Source organism: Oncorhynchus gorbuscha, linkage group LG13 (genome assembly GCF_021184085.1).
Source record: "Oncorhynchus gorbuscha isolate QuinsamMale2020 ecotype Even-year linkage group LG13, OgorEven_v1.0, whole genome shotgun sequence".
Lineage (NCBI taxonomy): Eukaryota > Metazoa > Chordata > Actinopteri > Salmoniformes > Salmonidae > Oncorhynchus > Oncorhynchus gorbuscha.
Window position 1 is genome coordinate 8953315 of NC_060185.1, and position 20561 is coordinate 8973875.

At 43.7% G+C, this 20561-nt stretch overlaps 1 protein-coding gene across 1 annotated transcript; it reads right to left on the bottom strand.

The window, feature by feature from the left end:
- Positions 1-543: 543 nt before the first annotated feature.
- Positions 544-18759, bottom strand: si:ch211-167j9.5 (tyrosine kinase receptor Cad96Ca). Its single transcript, XM_046293650.1, has 9 exons — positions 18265-18759; positions 18039-18131; positions 8287-8512; positions 7632-7770; positions 3132-3230; positions 2476-2636; positions 1988-2125; positions 876-987; positions 544-654 (listed from the first exon to the last, which is right to left on the bottom strand). The coding sequence occupies exons 1-9, from the start codon at positions 18303-18305 to the stop codon at positions 551-553; spliced, it is 1113 nt and encodes a 370-aa protein (XP_046149606.1). The 5' UTR covers positions 18306-18759; the 3' UTR covers positions 544-550.
- Positions 18760-20561: the final 1802 nt, after the last annotated feature.

Below are 20561 nucleotides of genomic sequence, written 5' to 3' on the forward strand. Positions count from 1 at the left end.
AGAGGTCCACCAGAGGGGTTGTGTACAGGAAGGGTTATTTTAAATAAAGAGGTCCTACCAGAACTTGTACAATAAGGGTTAGGGTTAAATAAAGAGGTCCTACCTACATTTGTCCAATAAGGGTTAGGGTTAAATAAAGAGGTCCTATCAAACTTGTACAATAAGGGTTAGGGTTAAGTAAAGAGGTCCTACCTAAATTTGTCCAATAAGGGTTAGGGTTAAATAAAGAGGTCCTACCTAAACTTGTACAATAAGGGTTAGGGTTAAATAAAGAGGTCCTACCTAAACTTGTCCAATAAGAACACAGTTTTGTTTTGTGCCCTACTGAACATGACCCCGTCGCTGCTGTAACCACAACACTATCAAATATGTTTACTTATTTAAATTTAACTCGGCAAGTCAATTAAGAAAAAAATCTTATTTACAATGACGGCCTACACCGGCCAAACCCGGACGACGCTGGGCCAATGATGCGCCGCCCTTTGGAACTCCCAATCACCAGCCGGTTGTGATGCAGTCTGTGATACAATATCAGTGATGTCACGGCCACTTACATCTCTGGCCTGCAGCCCTCGGGGTCTTTGTTCTTGAGACCGGCACAGATGTGATAGACGACGGCCTCTGGTGTCTCCAAGTCATGGTATGGTAAGGTGCCTGGGAACCACAAATACCCACTGTGTTATGTCCAAGGTGTTATAATTACATTGAATTTAGAATTAGTTTCTTATTTACTTATTTGGGTAAATATAAAAAGGTTAGATAAATCCAAAATATCAAGCCTGTCATCCTTATGGACACTGGGTAGCCAACTATACAGGCTTGTAAATGATGTTAGACATTGTTTTATTTCCATTGTTTATGAGCACGAAACTCACCAAACGTCTGTATCTCCCACAGCACGATGCCAAATGCCCACACGTCCCCCTTGAAGCTGTAATAGTTGATTCTGAAGTACTCGGGGGGGTACCAGCGTAGGGGCACACGTTCCTATACACATAACCACACATTGGAAACAGTCACCCTTTAAAACTCACACTGAGACCATTATCACGTTAAGGCCAGTTTCCTGGACAGAATAAGTCCAAGCAAGTAAATGCTAAGTTGGGTTGCTATATTAAATACATGCTTAATCATGTGGACAAGTATCCTGCCTCTATTGTGTTCAGGAGAAAATGGGGGTCATGGTAGCAGTAACTGGGGATTAAGCCCATGTTAGCAGTAACTGGGGATTAGCAGTAACTGGGGGTTAGCAGTAACTGGGGGTTAGCCCATGTTGCAGTAACTGGGGGTTAGCCCATGTTGCAGTAACTGGGGGTTAGCCCATGTTGCAGTAACGGGTTTAAGCCCATGTTAGCCAGTAACTGGGGGTTAGCAGTAACTGGGGGTTAGCCCATGTTAGCAGTAATTGGGGGTTAAGCCCATGTTAGCCAGTAACTGGGGGTTAGCCCATGTTAGCCAGTAACTGGGGGTTAAGCCCATGTTAGCAGTAACTGGGGGTTAGCCCATGTTAGCAGTAACTGAGGGTTAGCAGTAACTGGGGATTAGCCCATGTTAGCAGTAACTGGGGGTTAGCCCATGTTAGCAGTAACTGGGGGTTAGCCCATGTTAGCAGTAACAGGGGGTTAGCCCATGTTAGCAGTAACTGGGGTTAGCCCAACAGTAACTGGGGGTTAGCCCATGTTAGCAGTAACTGGGGTTAGCCCATGTTAGCAGTAACTGGGGGTTAGCCCATGTTAGCAGTAACTGGGGGTTAGCCCATGTTAGCAGTAACTGGGGGTTAGCCCATGTTAGCCAGTAACTGGATAAAGTTACTGTGAAACCAAGGTGAGTAAAAACGTTTTTTTCCTCAGTTCCACGCTATGATCAGTTACTGCCTTTTTACTTAGTAGGGCAACGTAGGTGTTTCCTGTTTCATGTTTCTGCCAGTGTGTGTGTGTGTGTGTGTGTGACTGAACCCTGTGTGTGTGTGTGTGTGTGTGTGTCTGACCCGTGGGTGTTTCATGCGACTGCTGTGGCGGCTCTTCATGCGGGTCAAGTCTCTGGCCAGACCAAACTCTGACACCTTTACCTCCCAGGGAAACCTGCTCACCATGATGTTCCTGAGGGCCAGGTCACAGTGCACCACCTGAAACACAACACAGATCCCAGAACAGTTACTGTCACCTGAAAGGTATGTAACACCATCTATAAGGACAGATCCCAGAACAGTTACTGTCACCTGAACGGTACGTAACACTGTGTGTAAGGACAGATCCCAGAACAGTACTATTTTCTGACTGTACTGTGTCTATCATGATGTTCTGTAGCTGTGTGTAAGGGTTTACTGTCTGTAAGAACTAGTCATAGGTCACAGTGCACCACCTGGAACACAGACCCCAGAACAGTTTCTGACTGACTGACTGGTCCAAGAGCAGTTAATGCCAGTGGCAGTTTGGTGTCATAAGGAATGAGTGGGAGGAGGAGGAAACTGGGTACCATTTTGGATCGGAGGTGTTCCATGGCCAGTGCGATGTGATAGGACGCGATGGTGAGCAAGCTCTGTAGCTCAGGGTCAGAGGTCAGATTGTCTTTGTGGGTCTGAAGGAAGCGCCGCAGGGTTCCGTAGCTCACAAACTCCATGATCAACACATAGGGTTCTGGGAGGACACACACACACACACTGGAATTCAGCTGGTAGTAGTTGTAGGTAATATATTATAGATAAGGTGGCACTCTTTTTCTATTCTATATGGAGACAATGTAAATAATGCAATCAGCAAGAGTGGTCAAATATAGCACACTATAAAAGTAGGCTGATTCGTTTGGCACGCAGCCCTGAAGTTCAGCTAGTTTTCCCTCCTGACCCTCAGTGGTTCTCTAGTCCAGCAGATGGAAGTGCTGTCTGTTCTTACCCTCGGTGGTTCTCCAGTCCAGCAGATGGAGGTGCTGTCTGTTCTTACCCTCAGTGGTTCTCCAGTCCAGCAGATGGAGGTGCTGTCTGTTCTTACCCTCAGTGGTGTTCCAGTCCAGCAGATGGAGGTGCTGTCTGTTCTTACCCTAGGTGGTTCTCCAGTCCAGCAGATGGAGGTGCTGTCTGTTCTTACCCTCGGTGGTTCTCCAGTCCAGCAGATGGAGGTTCTGTCTGTTCTTACCCTCGGTGGTGTTCCAGTCCAGCAGCTGGAGAATGTTCTTGTGGTGCACCAGCTTCCTCATAATGGATACCTCCATCTCCATACGCTTAGGGGTCACACCTGCAGGACAAAATGGATGCTATTAGTGAAAACCAGATTGAACTCTCTGGGTTTTACTCGCATATTTATTTAATCAGAAAAGGCTCATTGAGATTTTAAATATCTTTTTCAAGAGCGTCCTGGCCAAGATAGGCAGCACCAAGTCATTACACAATTACAGACAACATGAAAAACTACAGGTAATCTAGTAAAAACCTAATCATAAAACAGCTAATTAAAAACATTGACAGGTCAGGGAATCAACCTCAAAATCCTTCATCAGTGATTTAAAAACATTGACAGGTCAGGGAATCCGCCTCAAAATCCTTCATCAGTGATTTAAAAACATTGACAGGTCAGGGAATCCGCCTCAAAATCCTTCATCAGCGATTTAAAAACATTGACAGGTCAGGGAATCAGCCTCAAAATCCTTCATCAGTGATTTAAAAACATTTACAGGTCAGGGAATCAGCCTCAAAATCCTTCATCAGTGATTTAAAAACATTGACAGGTCAGGGAATCAGCCTCAAAATCCTCCATCAGTGATTTAAAAACATTGACAGGTCAGGGAATCAGCCTCAAAATCCTTCATCAGTAATTTAAAAACATTGACAGGTCAGGGAATCCGCCTCAAAATCCTTCATCAGTGATTTAAAAACATTGACAGGTCAGGGAATCAACCTCAAAATCCTTCATCAGTGATTTAAAAACATTGACAGGTCAGGGAATCAACCTCAAAATCCTTCATCAGTGATTTAAAAACATTGACAGGTCAGGGAATCAACCTCAAAATCCTTCATCAGCGATTTAAAAACATTGACAGGTCAGGGAATCCGCCTCAAAATCCTTCATCAGTGATTTAAAAACACCAATCGGGACAAGTTCTTCCACTTTAAAAGTATTTTGTAAGGCGTTCCAAGACGATGGCACAGAGGACATAAAAGCCCTTTTACCAAATTCAGTTTGGACATTTGGAACAGTTAGCAGGATAAAGTCCAGCAAACGAAGAGACGACCCACCACATCTCTGAACAATAAAAAGGTAGTAAACCCAAAATGGTTTTGTAAGTAAAAGTATACCAGTGCCTGAGCCTACGAGTGACTAGAGAAGGCCAGCCAACCCTGATGTACAAAGTGCAGTGGTGCTAAGGGTTTTGCAGTTTAAAATAAATCTCAAAGTGCCATGGTAAATGGTTTCAATTGATCACAAACACTGAGTGGAAGCATTCACATATAAAATATCCCCATAGTGGAGTAAAGGCATAAATGTAGCTGATTACTCGCCTCCTTCTGGCTTCAAAAGAAAAACAGGCCTTATTCCTAGAATAAAAAAATCCAACTTCAGCTTAAATTTTTTTGTAAATAGTTGAATATGCAATTTAAAGAGAAGCCGTCATCAATTTAAAATTCCAAGATATTTATATGAGGTTACAGCCTCAATCTCCTTGCCCTGACAGGTAGTAATAGGTGAAAGGTTCAGAGGTCTATTTCTTGCTTTAGAAAACACCATTAGTTTAGTTTTGTCAGTATTGAGGATAAGCTATGTTGAACAGTATTAAAAGCAGTTTGCATGTTCTGGAAAGCTTTTGAGAGAGACCAGGCACAACAATAAATTACAGTATCATCAGCATAAAAGTGAAGTTGCGCATTTAGCAAATTTTTGTCAAAATTATTTATATAAAATTAATAAGAGGGGACCAAGTACAGAGCCCTGGGGCACACCATTACAGACAGACAATTGAACAGACATGTGCCCATCAAATTGAGTGCACTGAGTTCTATCAGACAGGTAGTTAGCAAACCATGCAACTGCATTCTCCGAAAGACCTAAGCTCGACAATCTCTGTCTCAGTATAGCATGATCAACTATATCAAAAGTGAGTGAGACACAGTGCTGTTTTTTTTGTCAAGGGCTTCAGTGATATCATTTAAAACCTTCATGGCTGCTGTAATTGTGCTGTGCTTCTTTCTGAAGCCCGATTTGTACATTGATAACATAGAGTTAGTATATAAAAACTATTTTTTGAAGTTCACTAACAACAGTTTCAAGTATTTTCTCCAGTGGGGACAGCTTTGAGATTGGCCTATAATTATTTAAAAGAGTTGGATCTCCCCCTTTTAAAAGTGGTAGGACAAATGCTGATTTCCAGATCTTTGGAATGTCATTACATTCCAGGGTTAAATTGAACAGAGATGTAAGTGGTTCAGCTATGAAATCAGCTGACAGATCTAATAAAAAAGCAGGGATCAAGAAGATCAGGACCTGCAGGTTCTCTCTGATCTAAGGATTTCAGGGCTTTATCAGGGCTCTTGCACTGAGAATGGCAAAAAGCTAAAAGTTTGACCAGCTCTCACTGGTTCATCCACACAGGGTTGGACAGAGACAGAGGACACTGGTTCATCTGCACAGGGTTGGACAGAGACAGAGGACACTGGTTCATCTGCACAGGGTTGGACAGAGACAGAGGACACTGGTTCATCCACACAGGCTTGGACAGAGACAGAGGACACTGGTTCATCTGCACAGGGTTGGACAGAGACAGAGGACACTGGTTCATCCACACAGGGTTGGACAGAGACAGAGGACACTGGTTCATCCACACAGGGTTGGACAGAGACAGAGGACACTGGTTCATCTGCACAGGGTTGGACAGAGACAGAGGACACTGGTTCATCTGCACAGGGTTGGACAGAGACAGAGGACACTGGTTCATCCGCACAGGGTTGGACAGAGACAGAGGACACTGGTTCATCTGCACAGGGTTGGACAGAGACAGAGGACACTGGTTCATCCACACAGGGTTGTACAGAGACAGAGGACACTGGTTCATCCACACAGGGTTGTACAGAGACAGAGGACACTGGTTCATCTGCACAGGGTTGGACAGAGACAGAGGACACTGGTTCATCTGCACAGGGTTGGACAGAGACAGAGGACACTGGTTCATCCACACAGGGTTGGACAGAGACAGAGGACACTGGTTCATCCACACAGGGTTGGACAGAGACAGAGGACACTGGTTCATCCACACAGGGTTGTACAGAGACAGAGGACACTGGTTCATCCACACAGGCTTGGACAGAGACAGAGGACACTGGTTCATCTGCACAGGGTTGTACAGAGACAGAGGACACTGGTTCATCCACACAGGGTTGGACAGAGACAGAGGACACTGGTTCATCCACACAGGGTTGGACAGAGACAGAGGACACTGGTTCATCCACACAGGGTTGGACAGAGACAGAGGACACTGGTTCATCCACACAGGGTTGGACAGAGACAGAGGACACTGGTTCATCCACACAGGGTTGGACAGAGACAGAGGACACTGGTTCATCCGCACAGGGTTGAACAGAGACAGAGGACAATGAATCAAGCAGCCTACCAGATGATACAAAGTGCTCATTGAATCAATTCAGCATTTCAGTTTTGTCATATAGAGCAACAGAATCCTTCAAAACACATGACAGTAATTCATTAACATTACTGTTACCAGACATAGACTTAATAGCCTTCCAGAACTTTCTAGGGTCATTCAATGTCATCAGTGGTAACAGACATAAAATATTCAGACTTGGTCTTCCTGAGAAGAAAGAACACTTGTTTCAAAGCTGCCTAAAAACAAGCCAATCAGCATCAGAACATGATTTCCTTGCTTTAAAGCCCAGGCTAGATTACGATGGTGAATAATACAAGACAGCTCAGAAGAAAACCATGGATTATCCCGCCCTTTAACCCTGAACCTGCGGAATGGGGCATGTTTGTTTACTATTTGGAGAAAAAAAAAAACATCATGAAATCCAGGCAGTTTCCACATCAGGGATAAACTCAATCTTACTCCAGTCAAAATAAAACAAAATCATGAAAGAAATCCTGCTTATTAAAAACTATTAATTTCTCTTAGGAATAAAGAGTGGGTTTGTCTTAGGAACCTTAGTGTTTCTAACAGCAACAACAGCACAATAGTCATTTAAATCATGACAACAACAAAAACACACCAACCGCAGAATATTTTTCAATATCAAATCAATCTGGGTAGATATGGATTTTTGCTGTGTGACCTAGAATGTATATTTAGGAGCACCAGTACGTACGCCTAGAAGAATGAAGGATTTTTAGCTTTAATACCTCAAATATCTTTCATTGTGCCCCTAAATTTCTCTACATTTCTCAATTTAGGCTTGTAAAAGCTCAGCGTAAAGCTCTTGGCTCTTTGTGTACATCCCAAATAACATGCTATTCCTTATACAGACCTTGGCCCCACTCTCCGAGGGGGCCTCTAGAAGAGTTGGAACATGCAAATGTTTTTTGTTTTTTTTCCAATTCACACACACGCTCATTTATACACACAGGTACATGTGTGAAATAGTACAAATCTAAGCCATCACTAGTTACCACACCCACAATGTGAGCCTACTGTACCCTCTTTGGTGATCTTGCAGGTGAACATGCCGTGTCCCTTGCAGGTTCCCCGTGTCATCCTGGCCTTGTAGAAGACTCCCTCCTTCCCTGCCTTGAGGAGCTGCAGCAGACTGAGGTCTGCCTTGGTGAAGCGGGGACCCTGGGGATAATCACACGCCTGTGGTTGTTATACTGTTTATAGACTTACTCAACTCTGTATACTTTTTAAACTGTGTACAACAGTGGAGGCTGGTGTGTGTGTGTGGGGGGGAGGAGCTAGAGGAGGATGGGCTCATTGTAATGAATGGAATGGAATGAATGGAACTGAGTAAAACCTGGTTTTCATGTGTTTGATAACATTCCATTCCGGCCATTACAATGAGCCCGTCCTCCTATAGCTCCTCCCACCAGCCTCCTCTGATATACAATAAGGTTATTACCTACTGTACATCCTCCATACACACTGTCTGTAGATCCCGTCTGTGTGTGTGTGTGTGTGTGTGTGTGTGTGTGTGTGTGTGTGTGTGTGTGTGTGTGTGTGTGTGTGTGTGTGTGTGTGTGTGTGTGTGTGTGTGTGTGTATAGTCCTATGGTGTGTATGTATAGTCCTATGCGCGGGTGTGTGTGTAGATGTATAGTCCTATGCGCGGGTGTGTGTGTAGCAAATGTATGCATACCGGTTGCGGTGGCCTCCAAAGCAGTCTGTTCGTGACAGACCTGTTCTTGTTTCTCTGTAGTGACATCTGCTCCTCAGGGTCCTCTTTCCCCAGCTTCTCTGTCAAGGTGACGGGGTACGGGCTCGGGGAAGCAGGAGAGAGGACCGGGGAGTCTGGAGTGGAAAGTACATTTCCCAGAGGCCTTCCTCCTCGCAGGTCCCGAATGGTCCTCTCCAAGGAGCGATACCTGACAACAGCCAGAAGTGAGGATGTTCTGTGTATAGATAGACGGTCCATATGGGAATGGCTAACACAGAACATATACTATATAGTGCAGTGCATTTGGGAAAGTATTCAGACCCCTTGACTTTCTCCACATTTTGTTACGTTACACCATTATTCTAAAATTGATTAAATAGTCCCCCCCTCTCATCAATCTACACACAATATCCCATAATGACATCACAATACCCCATAATGACATCACAATACCCCATAATTACAAAGCAAAATGTTTTTTAAATGTATTTTAATTTGTAATTTTTATGTGCATGAAAACCATTTACATAAGTATTCAGACACTTTACTCAGTACTTTGTTGAAGCACCTTTGGCAGCGATTTCAGCTTTGAGTCTTCTTGGGTATGACGCTACAAGCGTGGCACCTGTATTTGGGGAGTTTTTTGGCTGTGTGCTTAGAGTCGTTATCCTATTGGAAGGTGAACCTTCGTCCCAGTCTGAGGTCCTGAGCGCTCTGGAGCAGGTTTTCATAAAGGATCTCTGTACTTTGCTCTGTTCATCTTTCCCTCAATCCTGACGAGTCTCCCAGTCCCATGATGCTGCCACCACCATGCTTCACCGTAGGGATGCCAGGTTTCCTGAGAGTCTTTATGTGACTTTAGCAAACTCCAAGTGGGCTGTCATGTGCCTTTTACTGAAGAGCGGTTTCCCTCTGGCACCTCTACCATAGAGGCCTCAGATTCTTGGTCACCTCCCTGACCAAGGCCATTCTCCCCCAATTGCTCAGTTTGGCTGTGTGGCCAGCTCTAGGAAGAGTCTTTGTGGTTCCAAACTTCTTCCATTTAAGAATTATGGAGGCCATTGTGTTCTTGGGGACCTTCAATGCTGCAGAAATGTTTTGGTACCCCCTTCCCCAGATCTGTGCCTCGACACAATCCTGTCTCGGACCTCTACGGACAATTCCTTCGACCTCATGTCTTGGTTTTTACTCAGTCATGCACAGTATGCACAGTTCTCACTCGGTCATGCACAGTTCTCACTCGGTCATGCACAGTTCTCAACAGGGCACACAAGGTGAAAGGTGACATGAGGTTCTGATCGTAGCCATTTCTGATCTGGTTGGAGCTTCTGAGTTTTGGTTTTTAGCCATTATGTCCGTTGACCATTTGTCTTTGTAGCTTAGTTTTAAGTTGTGTTCGATCATGTTAACATCGTAACTTCTTTCTAAATATACGTGTGGTAGATCTGCTTCCTTAAATATCGAGTTCCTTTATCAAGGCTGGAAGGAGAACTTTTTCATCTGTGTATAATAGTATCCCCAAGTCGTGTCATCTAATTAAACTCCTAGGTTAGAAGGCTTGATTTGCTGGGCCAAGTCATTTACAAAAAAGGACAAACAAAGTTGGGAAGAGCATGTTGCCTTGTTTGACTCCAAACAGAGTGGGAAAACATTCGGTCTTCAACTCATTTACCTGTCCACAGGAGACTGGTGCATTCTCTCAACCAGCTTCACCTGGAATGCTTTTCCAACTGTCTTGAAGGATTTCCCACATATGATGAGCACTGGCTTGGTGCTTGACTGCTTTTTCGTCACTCTGTGGTCCAACACATCCCAAACCATCTCAGTTGGTTTGAGGTCGAGTGATTGTGGAGGCCAGGTCATCTGATGCAGCACTCCATCACTCTCCTTCTTGGACAAATAGCCCTTACACAGCCTGGAGGTGTTTTGGGTCATTGTTGAAAAACAAATGATAGTCCCACTAAGCGCTAACCAGATGGGATGGCGTATCGCTGCAGAATACTGTGGTAGACATGCTGGTTAAGTGTGCCTTGAATTCTAAATAAATCCTGGCAGTGTCACTAGCAAAGCACCTCCAGCTCCTTCACACCTCCTCCATGTGTGTGGGAACCACACACGCAGAGATCATCGGTTCACCTACTCTGCGTCTCACAAAGACATGGCGGTTGGAACCAAAAATCTCAAATTTGGACTCATCAAACCAAAGGACAGATTTCCACCAGTCTAATGTCCATTGCTCGTTTTTCTTGGCCCAAGCAAGGCTCTTCTTCTCATTGGTGTCCTTTAGTAGTGGTTATTTGTAGAAATTTGACCATGAAGGCCTGATTCACACAGTCTCCTCTGAACAGTTGATGTTGAGATGTGTCTGTTACTTGATCTCTGTGAAGCATTTATTTGGGCTGCAATTTCTGAGGCTGGTAACACTAATGAACTTATCCTCTTCCGCAGAGGGAACTCTGGTCCTTCCTTTCCTGTGGTGGTCCTCATGAGAGACAGGTAACTCTAATGAACTTATCCTCTGCAGCAGAGGTAACTCTGGTTCTTCCTGTGGTGGTCCTCATGAGAGACAGGTAACTCTAATGAACTTATCCTCTACAGCAGAGGTAACTCTGGGTCTTCCTGTGGCGGTCCTCATGAGAGACAGTTTCATCATAGTGCTTGATGGTTTTTGTGACGGCACTTGAAGAAACGTTAGAAGTTCTTGAAACTTTCCAGATTGACTGACCTTCGTGTCTTAAAGTAATGATGGACTGTTATTTTTTTTTGCTTATTTGAGCTGTTCTTGCCATAATATGGAGTTGGCCTTTTACCGAATAGGGCTATCTTCTGTATACCACGTCTACCTTGTCACAACACAACTGTTTGGCCCAAAGACATTGTGAAAGCAAAGAAATCCCCCAAATTAACTTATAACAAAGCACACCTGTTAACTGAAATTTCTTCCAGGTGACTTTAATTTAACGAGGCAAGTCAGTTATTTAAAATGACAGCCTACCGGGGAACTCTTTTTTGGTTACTACATGATTCCATACGTGTTATTTCATAGTTTTGATGTCTTCACTATTATTCTAAAATGTAGAAAATAGTAATAATAAAGAAAAACCTCTTAATGAGTAGGTGTGTCCAAACCTTTGACTGGTACTGTACGTTGCCAACTACCATGACAAAGACCAATGCCGGTGGGAGTATTGTTGAGGACAGTGGTGTCCCTCTATCACAGGGGAAGGATCTTTTAAACGAACAAAAAGAGACCTAGAAGCAGTTGTTACAACAACAAGAAAATAGCTTCAAGTGTTTTGTCCAAATACTGGTGGAGTCAACTAATAAAAGAATGGACCTGACCAGAGAGGTCCAGGACCTGAAGAACAGTTTGCAGTTCTCCCAGGGCCAGCTCGATGAGTTTAAACAGGAGAACGGCAAGATGACTGCAATCTTTAAGTCATTTGAGAGAGGACATCAGTTGTGTGTGTGTGTGAATCCAGGATTACAATGACGGATACATTTGATTATCTCGAGGGACAATCAAGGTAGAACAACGTGGTTGTGGACGGAATTGCAGAATCTCCACATGAGACCTGGACGGAGTCGGAGGACAGAGTGAGGGAAATGATCTCTAAGAAACTGAAGATGGACCACAGGATGATTGAGGTGGAGGTAGACCACAGGAAGATTGAGGTGGAGGTAGACCACAGGAAGATTGAGGTGGAGGTAGACCACAGGAAGATTGAGGTGGAGGTAGACCACAGGATGATTGAGGTGGAGGTAGACCACAGGATGATTGAGGTGGAGGTAGACCACAGGAAGATTGAGGTGGAGGTAGACCACAGGAAGATTGAGGTGGAGGTAGCCCACAGGAAGATTGAGGTGGAGGTAGCCCACAGGAAGATTGAGGTGGAGGTAGACCACAGGAAGATTGAGGTGGAGGTAGACCACAGGAAGATTGAGGTGGAGGTAGACCACAGGAAGATTGAGGTGGAGGTAGACCACAGGAAGATTGAGGTGGAGGTAGCCCACAGGAAGATTGAGGTGGAGGTAGACCACAGGAAGATTGAGGTGGAGGTAGCCCACAGGAAGATTGAGGTGGAGGTAGACCACAGGAAGATTGAGGTGGAGGTAGCCCACAGGAAGATTGAGGTGGAGGTAGCCCACAGGAAGATTGAGGTGGAGGTAGCCCACAGGAAGATTGAGGTGGAGGTAGCCCACAGGAAGATTGAGGTGGAGGTAGCCCACAGGAAGATTGAGGTGGAGGTAGACCACAGGAAGATTGAGGTGGAGGTAGACCACAGGAAGATTGAGGTGGAGGTAGCCCACAGGAAGATTGAGGTGGAGGTAGCCCACAGGAAGATTGAGGTGGAGGTAGACCACAGGAAGATTGAGGTGGAGGTAGCCCACAGGAAGATTGAGGTGGAGGTAGACCACAGGAAGATTGAGGTGGAGGTAGACCACAGGAAGATTGAGGTGGAGGTAGCCCACAGGAAGATTGAGGTGGAGGTAGCCCACAGGACTACAAAAAATATCTGCAGCATTGAAGGTCCCCAAGTGGACTCCATCATTCTTAAATGGAAGAAGTTTGAAACCACCAAGACACTTCCTAGATGTCTACTCTACCCAAAATTACAACCAACCAATTGCTGCATTACCATTACCAAAGAGCATAAATGGTTAAAGACAATTGTGGTGAATAAAAACATTTACCAATTAAGGACCAAAAAAATGGACAGCTGTGCCATATAAATATGGGTTCGTAGTTTCACCCCCACAGCACACACACTACGAACCCATATTTATATGGCAGCTGTGCCATATAAATAGTTGGGAAGAGATTTGAGATGTACCCGTTTCCATGGCAAAACAACGTCGGATTCAAAACTTCAACTTTCTCAATTTAAATTATTATACAAACGTCTTGCAAATCAATATAATGTTATTTATATATATATATATATATATGGGGGATACAGTCTTCCCAGCTCTGCATATTTTGCTGTGAGGAGACAGAGTCATTAGATCATTTATTTTGGTATTGTCCATATGTAGCTCGTTTTTGGTCACAGGTCCAGGAATGGCTGAAGAATTACAACACTTGCTTAGAACTAATGCTGCAGATAGCAATACTGGGTGATTTGAAAAGTCATAGTCAATCAATAATATAATACATATTTTAGCAAAAATGTTTATTTAATTTACAATCTGTAGTGGTTATGAGAATAGAAAGGTTCAGTACTTTTGTGAAGCATCACAGCACAGTTGAACAATATATGGTGAATAGAAACCCAAAATGGATGGTGTTGAGAGATAGATGGGAGGGGTTGAATGGAGATGAAGGGACTGGATGGTGTTGAGAGATAGATGGGAGGGGTTGAATGGAGATGAAGGGACTGGATGGTGTTGAGAGAGTTAGATGGGAGGGGTTGAATGGAGATGAAGGGACTGGATGGTGTTATGAAGGGTGGGACTGGATGGTGTTGAGATATAGATGGGAGGGGTTGAATGGAGATGAAGGGACTGGATGGTGTTATGAAGGGTGGGACTGGATGGTGTTGAGATATAGATGGGAGGGGTTGAATGGAGATGAAGGACTGGATGGTGTTGAGAGATAGACGGGAGGGGTTGAATGGAGATGAAGGGACTGGATGGTGTTGAGAGATAGATGGGAGGGGTTGAATGGAGATGAAGGGACTGGATGGTGTTGAGAGATAGACAGGAGGGGTTGAAGGGACTGGATGGTGTTGAGAGATAGATGGGAGGGGTTGAACGGAGATGAAGGGACTGGATGGTGTTGAGAGATAGATGGGAGGGGTTGAACGGAGATGAAGGGTGGGACTAATAACAAGATAACCAATGTAAAACATACAGGGGTCTGTAAAATGCATATAGGTTCAGAAATGTTGTGAAATAGCACAGTTACAAATCAAACTGGATGGATATCAGAAATAGAGGAAGGACTAGAAATCTTGCTTGTTTGTAGGTGACCAAATACTTATTTTCCAACATAATTTGCAAATAAATTCATTAAAATTCCTACAATGTGAATTTCCGGATTTTTTTCCCCTCATTTTGTCTATCATAGTTGAAGTGTGCCTATGATGAAAATTACAGGCCTCTCTCATCTTTTTAAGTGGGAGAACTTGCACAATTGGTGGCTGACTAAATACTTTTTTGCCCCACTGTATACCACCCCCCCAAAAAATAGTATATGGGGGATTGGAAATAATGCAGACAATTACATTGATGGAAGCAACAATCTGCAATATTAAAGCTGATCCCCCTTTCTTTTTTTACTTAAAAAAAAAGACTCTTTCTAGAGCTCGCCGACCGACCAAACTGAGGGCCTCGGTCAGGGAGGTGACATAGAACCCAATGGTCACTCAGACAGAGCTGTGGAGTTCCCATGTGAAGATGACAGAAACTTCCAGAAGGACAAACATCTCTGCAGCATTCCACCAATCAGGCCTTTATGGTAGAGTGGCCAGACAGAAGCCACTCCTCAGCAAAAGGCAAGACAGCCCACTTGGAGTTTGCCAAAAGACACTAAAATACTCTCAGACCATGAGAAACAAGATTCTCTAGTCTGATGAAACCAAGATTGAACTCTTTGGCCTGAATGCCAAGCATCACATCTGGAGGAAACCTGGCACCATCCCTACAGTGAAGCATGGTGGTGGCAGCAACATGCTGTGGGGATGTTTTTCAGTGGCAGGGACAGGGAGACTTGTCAGGATCAAGGCAAAGATGATCGTAGCAGAGTACAGAGAGATCCTTAAAGGAAACCTGCTCCAGAGCACTCAGGACCTCAGACTGGGCGACGGTTCACCTTCCAACAGGACAACGACCCTAAGCACCCAGCCAAGACAATGCAGGAAGGGCTTCGGGACAAGTCTCTGAATGTCCTTGAGTGGCCCAGCCAGAGCCCGGACTTAAACCCGATTGAACATCTCTGGAGAGACCTGTGCAGCAACCTGACAGAGCTTGAGAGGATCTGCAGAGAAGAATGGGAGAAATTCCCCAAATACAGGTGTGCCAAGCTTGTAGCGTCATACCCAAGAAGACTCATGGCTGTAATCGCTGCCAAAGGTGCTTCAACAAAGTACTGAGTAAATCTGATATTTCAGTTTTTATTTTTAATAAATGAGCAAAAATCTCTAAAAACATGTTTTTTTGTTGTCATTAGGGGTGTAGATTGATGAGGGGGGGGGGAATGATTAATCAACTTTACAGACTAACGTAACAACATGTGGAAAGAAATCAAGGGGTTTGAATACTTTCCGAAGGCTTTCTGAGACTCAGATAATTCATTTGATGATTCAGCAGTAGAAATGCAAGGATGTAACATCTATAGAAGAGACACAAATGCTTATGGGGGAGGTGTTGCTGTATATATATATATATATATATTCAGAGCCATATCCCTGTAATGCTTAGAGAAGATCTTATGTCAAGTGTTATTGAAGTGTTGTGGTTGCAGGTTCACTCGCTATATAGGCCACCAAGTGCTAACAGGCAGTATCTAAATAATATGTGTGAAATGCTTGATAGTGTGTGTGATGTAAAACAGAGAGGTCTACTTTCTTGGGGACCTGGATATTGACTGGTTTTCATCAAGCTGTCCGCTAAAGAGGAACCTTCTTACTGTAACCAGTGCTTGTGGGTGTCATTGGTGTGGGAGGGATCATAATCGTCTTCAAGCCTCGTGATTGTGGTCAAGGTGCCCGTGGTAACAGTCATCGGTGCTGTAATGAACTCTCTCAGATGTGGTATCCCACCTGTTAATACCTTTTCTATAACTTTGTGTGAAATCTATTATTGCAAACGGCATGTAAAATATACCCTTTGTGTTTTATAGAAATGCAAGGTATTTAATGTAAATGATTTTATGCTTACTTAATGTTTTTTAGACTGTTCATTCTTTCTAAAAAATACTTTTGAAGTTTATACAGTGGGAAGAACAAGTATTTGATAACCTGCAAAATCGGCAGTGTTTCCTACTTACAAAGCATGTAGAGGTCTGTAATTTTTATCACAGGTAGTACACTTCAACTGTGAAAGACGGAATCTTAAAACAAACATTCAGATAATCAGATTGTATGATTTTTAAGTAATTCATTTGCATTTTACTGCATTACATAAGTATTTGATACATCAGAAAAGCAGAACTTAATATTTGGTACAGACCTTTGTGTGCGATTACAGAGATCATCCGTTTCCTGTAGTTCTTGATCAGGTTTGCACAAACTGCAGCAGGGATTTTGGCCCACTCCTCCATACAGACCTTCTCCAGATCCTTCAGGTTTCAGGGCTCTCGCTGGGCAATACGGACTTTCAGCTCCCTCCAAAGATTTTCTAGTGGATTCAGGTCTGGAGACTGGTTAGGCCACTCCAGGACCTTGAGATGCTTCTTACGGAGCCAATCCTTAGTTGCCCTGGCTGTGTGTTTCGGGTCGTTGTCATGCTAGAAAACCCAGCCACTACCCATCTTCAATGCTCTTACTGAGGGAAGGAGGTTGTTGGCCAAGATCTCGCGATACATGGCCCCATCCATCCTCCCCTCAATACGGTGCAGTCGTCCTGTCCCCTTTGCAGAAAAGTGTTAGTGTGTTACTAATGGTTTTCTTTGAGACTGTGGTCCCAGCTCTCTTCAGGTCATTGACCAGGTCCTGCCGTGTAGTTCTGGGCTGATCCCTCATGATCATTGATGCCCACGAGGTGAGATCTTGCATGGAGCCCCAGACCGAGGGTGATTGACTGTCATCTTGAACTTCTTCCATTTTCTAATAATTGCGCCAACAGTTGTTGCCTTCTCAACAAGCTGCTTGCCTATTGTCCTGTAGCCCATCCCAGCCTTGTGCAGGTCTACAATTTTAACCCTGATGTCCATACACAGCTCTCTGGTCTTGGCCATTGTGGGGAGGTTGGAGTCTGTTTGATTGAGTGTGTGGACAGGTGTCTTTTATACAGGTAACGAGTTCAAACAGGTGCAGTTAATACAGGTAATGAGTGGAGAACAGGAGGGAATCTTAAAGAAAAACTAACAGGTCTGTGAGAGACGGAATTCTTACTGGTTGGTAGGTGATCAAATACTTATGTCATGCAATAAAATGCAAATGAATGACTTAAAAATAATACAATGTGTTTTTCTGCATTTTAGTTTTAGATTCAGTCTCTTACAGTTGAAGTGTACCTATGCTAAAAATTACAGACCTCAACATGCTTTGTAAGTAGGAAAACCTGCAAAATCGGCAGTGTATCAAATACTTGTTCTCCCCACTGTGTGTATATATATATTAAATGGTCTAGGGGGGAGTGTATGAATAATTTAAGATAATACACAACGCAGAGGACTAGAGGTCAATAGAGAATTAACGATCAATGGAAATACATATATAGTTCACCATTTTCCAGTATGATTTCAATTCTTTGAAACTTTTTTTTGTCTAACCCCACTTATTAATTTAAATTCCAAAATTGCTTAAGGTTGTTAATTTGCAGTTGTTGGGAGATGGTGCTTGGCTCCTTCTGAAGCTCCTCTTGTACAGTATCTACAGTCTCTAAGTCTACACAGCTTTTCTTTTCTCAGCGCCCCAACAGTACTAGCTGACAGAGGCTCACGTAACTTCAAACTGCAATGTTTAATCGAAGAGTAGAATACAGAACATTTAGAATACAGAACATTTAGAATACAGAACATTTAGAATAAAGAACATTTCTCACAAACCCATTGAGGTGAGCCGTCTTACTTTTTGAGCCACAGAGTCCCCAGCACTATGAAAACCAGGACGGTGAGCAGACACACCCCGATGAGGACGTAATGAGGTAGGTCCAACTTCATGCTGGAAGTGACAGACGAGACATTAGGTACACACAAGCACGCAAGATAGGTCCCGCTATGTACTTAACTTTCAGACATCTAAGTATTCACATAAGATTACGTTGAGGCTCATATTCCATTTCAGGTGAACTCACTTGGAGAATTGGGTGGTTGAATTGTTCAAGGAGGCCATCATGTCATCCAGTTACTCATCCTTGTTCAGGTAGACAGACAGCATGTCAGTGACGAGTCAGAAAAAGAGACCTCCGCCTATCTACCCGTCTAACCCTACTTGTCCTCTCAAAAGGGCCCCTTGGGGAGGATACATCTGTTTCATAACACACGGCACACAAAAAAAAAAAAAAAAAAAGTAAACTGGCCCTGCCCAACAATAGACTTGGGACAACGTCTAGACTCACAGAAGGATTCTCTGTCGATAACTGTGATGATCTGCTTTTCTCCGAGACCCCGTTTGAAGAGAAGACACCCGTTGAGAGGAAATGGAATGCATCATATCCTGTGTTAGTGGAGTCAGAAGGACAGGTTTTTGTTTGCTCAAGAACCACACAGCACGGAGAGGAAATGCACAGTCGCATCCCGTGGTTTTCAACAAAAACAAAATAAACTGACGCGGAGACCGAGCTGTCTGACTGACAGAGACACTTACAGCATCTATGCAATGAACACCGAGGTCCACGAAATGTTGAGGAACTTATCCGTATCATGTGACCTTTTTCGGATCAATTGTGGGCAGTGAAGGATATAATGAATACGAATGATATGATCTATATGGAGGAGTACAAAGCAGACAAACTTCTTCAGTTGGAAATAGATGCTTCACAGTGAAGTTCAGTCCCGTCTTCGTCCCAAATGGCTCCCTATTTACTATACAGTGCACTACTTTTGCCCAGGGGCCAATGTAAGGAATTGGTTGCCATTTAGGATATAAACGATGTTTTTTTGGGGGGGGGGGGTCAGGCATAAATAACAACACGCTGTGAGACTTTGTTTCTGGGAAGTAACTGTTCTGTTCCGACCACCACAGCTGCTAGCTCGTCTGTTCGGCAGAAAGTGACACGGACTAAAATGGAGGGTTGGGGTTTCCGTGTGTGTGTACACACACACACACACACACACACACACACACACACACACACACACACACACACACACACACACACACACACACACACACACACACACACACACACACACACACACACACACACACACACACACACACACACACACACACACACACACACACACACACCTACCTGTTGAGTTCATAGACAACTGCAGACAACTGCAAGCACACACAAGAAAACCAACGCATCAACTGAATGCCTTAATTGCATCTGTTGTATTGAATGTGTTGCATGGATATTAGTTACAGATCAACAGTTTCATCACACAACTACAGTATTTTTTTGTATTTTTTTTTTTACAGTTCATATTCAAATACATCTGTTTTAATGGCTTATTTTACAAAACACTTTATGTACATTTTCAATGTCAGTGCAATATCATTTTAATTCTTTAAACACTTTTTACAAAATAAAAAGATAATTTCAATGAATTACATCTCTTTCCGATCCATCAAAAAAAGAAAAATCAGTAGTAGACTGCACTATCTGCCAACGGGTCATACCATCCTGCCACAGAGGGAAGGGGTGTACTCTGGTCAGTTAATAAATTAGCCCTGGGCTTCACAGGATTGAAATGCTCATAGGAGTGTTTTAAAAGATAAATATGTCTTCTGGCTAGCCTGGAATCAGAACAAAATGTAGCTGACTGGATCTGAAGTGAACCAGTAGGGCCGTGGGTTCCAGGATGGCCTCTGTGTGCTTGCTGCTGGTAAAGAGTGCTGAAGATGTGGTAAATTGAAAAGTATAAAATTCCACCCTATTCCCTACATGGAGCACTCCTTTTGACCAGAGCCCTAGTCAAAAGTAGAGCACGACATAGGTGGATAGGGTGCTGTTTGTGACGCAAAAGTCCTAAATTCCTGTCTCAGTGCAGGGCACATCTAGCCCATACAGCAGAGGGTTCAGAGCCACTAGGGCACTCCAAAGGGTATATGGGGATGCCATTTGGGACTCTGCTCAAGCAAAATGTAGAAAGCCGCTTTGTTTGACTTGGGATATGTACGGTTCGGATATCCACACTAACCCACTACTTAGTATAAAGCAATGTATTGGGCAGGCATTCTAAGTGCTACTGTATGCTAGTGTAAACATTGGAACATGGGACTGTTCTATTGGAATGAAGTGATGTAACACGGTATATACAAAAGTATGTGGACACCCTTTCAAATGAGTGGATTCTGCCATTTCAGTCACACCTGTTGCTGACGGGTGTATAAAAATCGAGCAACACAGCCATGCAAACTCCATAGACAAACATTGGCAGTAGAGTGGTCCTTCTGTAGCTCAGTTGGTAGAGCATGGCG

Bases quoted from the DNA above. Each gene is read 5' to 3' on its own strand.
- si:ch211-167j9.5 (XM_046293650.1), bottom strand. From the start codon at position 18,305: ATGATGGCCTCCTTGAACAATTCAACCACCCAATTCTCCAA. The intron at 8,513-18,038 runs GTAAGACGGCTC...GGCTGTTGTCAG, and splicing joins GGGACTCTGTGGCTCAAAAA to GTATCGCTCCTTGGAGAGGA. The intron at 2,126-2,475 runs GTACCCAGTTTC...GTTGTGTTTCAG, and splicing joins AACACCTCCGATCCAAAATG to GTGGTGCACTGTGACCTGGC.